Here is a 2913-nt window from a genome sequence, read left to right as displayed (position 1 = left end):
TTCCATCCACTTGGCCTTCTTTGATTCATAGGATAGGAATAAAAAAATCATAGAAAATGAGATGGCATGCATGTCAATTCCTATAAAGAAAAAGATGTCATTCGGTGCTTAGGATAGGCTATTGTTTTTTTTCTTCAAAACATGAAGGATCGATTCCTATCCTACATAGGAATAGGAATCCATTCCTACAAACCAAAGGCTTCAAAAGAATTTTTTCTTTGCAAATCCTACAAAAATCCTACAAACCAAAAGAGGCCTCAAACCTCTTCGAAAGAATCCCAGGTTTTCCCTATTCCTGTGTTTCGGAAATCCTACAAATCAAAGGGGCCCTAAATTCAATTCCCCAGTGGTCACATTCCTTTAATACACACACATAACCAATGAGCTTGATCATGGATACTAACTGGCATTAAACAAAAATACTTCCTTCTTACACTGTTCTTTCCAAGATGTCTCGGACAAACAAAAATGACTTTCAAAACTGAAGCCAAACAGCCACAGTATGCTTGCACACTACTCAAGGATGAGCAATAGATATGGTTTAACAATGCTAAACTTAGTTCATCCGCTGCGCAGCCTCCTTTGCGATAAGCCTTTCCCTGGCCTTGGTCTTCGCTTGCGACTTGGAGCCCATGACACCACCACCCCACTTCTTCCTAACCTCATCAAATTTGTCGTTGAAGTTCGCCTGTGAATTAGTCAATAAACGGTTAGTTGACAAGTACGCAGCAAAGATGGAAAAAAAACAATACAAACAAATGAAATCATAGCCCCACAAACCTTAATAGCCTCAAGGATCTTGCTGAACTCAAGCTTATCCTCATTCTTCACTGTGGTCAGGCACAGAACAGAGGCAGTCTTCTTGTGAACAATCTATAGAAATTATCCATTAGATCCTTGTGTTCAATAGATAACATTAACACACACAAGTAGGTAGTAGCAGAAACTATACCGATCCAAGGCGAGATTTTCCCTTGACAATGCAGTAAGGGACCTCCATTTTCCTGCAAAGAGCAGGGAGCCACACAACCAGCTCAATCGGATCAACATCATGAGCTATGACAACCAGCTGGGCTTTACTCTGCAAGAAGGCATACAAACTTGAATTGTCAACAAAGTGCAAGATAAGTCTATCAGCTGCCAATGCAAATAACAAAGGAAAGCAGAAGAACATGCCTGCTCGATTAGGTAGGTAACATGGTTAAGGCCATACTTAACAACTATTGGCTTCTTGGCCTCAACAGTCTTCCCTTCAGCTTCAGCCTGGGCCCTCTTTAGAAGCCTCTCCTTCTTGGCAGCTTTGTCTTCAGGCCGGTACTTAAGAAGCATCTTGAACAAGTTTGTTGCTGAAATAGAAGTTTGAAAGTTGGTCAGTTAAAGAGAATAGCAGGGGATTGAAGGTGGTATGCACTTAACAGAACATTACAACAAACAACATAATCAGTCAGAACTATCCACAATGCCATAAGATGATTTACAAAAGTTGTAGAATGTTTTAATGATATACACCTCCATTACTCCTTAATACAGTTCAACGGAGCTTTTAAGTTTTATGAAACTAGTTGGGATCGGTAAAAACATCTTGCAGTCTTTGTTTGATTAATTCAATCCTTGACAAGACAAACTGGGCTACCAGGGTATGACCCTCCCAAATTAAATAAATAAGTACTGCAATAAATATTATTAGGCCTAGTACATGTAGATATATTTTCTTTTAGACCCAAACTCAAAATTAGATTGAACATTCAATCCAAATCACAGCACCAGTGGTGGCCATGCCCATAATTCTGATTTCAATCGACATCACAACTTGTGCAAAACACAAGCAAAAATTATTCATTTTAGAATATAAACAACCATCAAACAGTTTGGATGTATTGACATCACAGGGTCGTAAGTCTAGAACTACCATTGCATGCCTCAAATGTCGCTAAAAAAGCTTGGAGATGCTACCAAGGCCTAAACCAATGACATAAGTTAACATACAGCTGGTAACTAAATAGGTGTGACTACTTAAGTAGGTTGTCATGTGCACAACATCCGCAAATGAGAGAAAACTATAGACCCACAAGTGAGAACGTAATCTAAGATTCGAGTCTGTTGCACGAAGGATTGTGTCTAGTAGCTATCCTAGTTCCTACTTCATCAGTACTAGCTTAGCATGGACAAAACAGAAAAACACATCATAATAAACATTTAGGTTGTATGTATACCAAGGTTCTTGTCGAGGGTGCGGGTGAACTGGTGGAGTGCCGGGGGCACCTTGAGGCGCTGCTTGAGGATGCGGCGCTGGCGCTGGATTCGCACAACCTTGGGCCACTTAACGAAGCGGTGTAGGTCCTTCTTGGGCGGGAGGGCGCCGCCGATACCGAATTGCTTCGGCCTCTTCTCGAACAGCGGGTTGGTCACCTTATCCTGTACCAGCAACCAACATATCAGCGAACCGCACTAAGAACAGAACGGATCGAAGGGAAGCAGAGAGGTTTCAGTGAGCGGAGGCGCACCGTTTTCTTCTTCGCCGGGACCGGCGCCTTGCCGCCTCGCTTAGGGGCCTGCAAGATTCGGATCAAGCGACGATAATCAGTGGCTCGCACCGCAGCGGCAAAGATCCAAGTGAAGTAGCCCGAGGATGCCCCAAGAAAGCATCACGAAACATCCCCGCTCCAATTACGAAGCGAGATTTTGAATGGACCGGACGGGTGAGGAAAGACATGGAGCGTACCATTTCGCCGGCGGCTGGTTGAGGTCAGCGGAGCGACGGCGAGGGGGCAGACGGAGGCGGGGGAGACGCGGTTCGGAAGCCAGGCGGCGCCTTTATAAGGGCTAGTTCGATAAGAAGGAAGCTTACGGAGCGTTGGATGCGGGGTGGGGTGGGCACGGGCTGCTCTGACCGTCCGTCGTGAGGATTAGGGT

At 44.2% G+C, this 2913-nt stretch overlaps 1 protein-coding gene across 1 annotated transcript; it reads right to left on the bottom strand.

Moving 5' to 3' along the window:
* Positions 1-381: 381 nt before the first annotated feature.
* LOC119329171 (60S ribosomal protein L7a-2) lies at positions 382-2861 on the bottom strand. The gene is made up of 7 exons (XM_037602175.1): positions 2723-2861; positions 2505-2552; positions 2214-2415; positions 1177-1346; positions 953-1081; positions 781-873; positions 382-688 (listed from the first exon to the last, which is right to left on the bottom strand). The coding sequence occupies exons 1-7, from the start codon at positions 2723-2725 to the stop codon at positions 557-559; spliced, it is 777 nt and encodes a 258-aa protein (XP_037458072.1). The 5' UTR covers positions 2726-2861; the 3' UTR covers positions 382-556.
* Between the last annotated feature and the right edge of the window lie 52 nt (positions 2862-2913).

The sequence above is a fragment of the Triticum dicoccoides genome, chromosome 7A (genome assembly GCF_002162155.2).
Source record: "Triticum dicoccoides isolate Atlit2015 ecotype Zavitan chromosome 7A, WEW_v2.0, whole genome shotgun sequence".
NCBI classification, from domain to species: domain Eukaryota; kingdom Viridiplantae; phylum Streptophyta; class Magnoliopsida; order Poales; family Poaceae; genus Triticum; species Triticum dicoccoides.
Note: the sequence above shows the minus strand (reverse complement) of the source record. Positions and strands in the feature narration are given on the sequence as shown.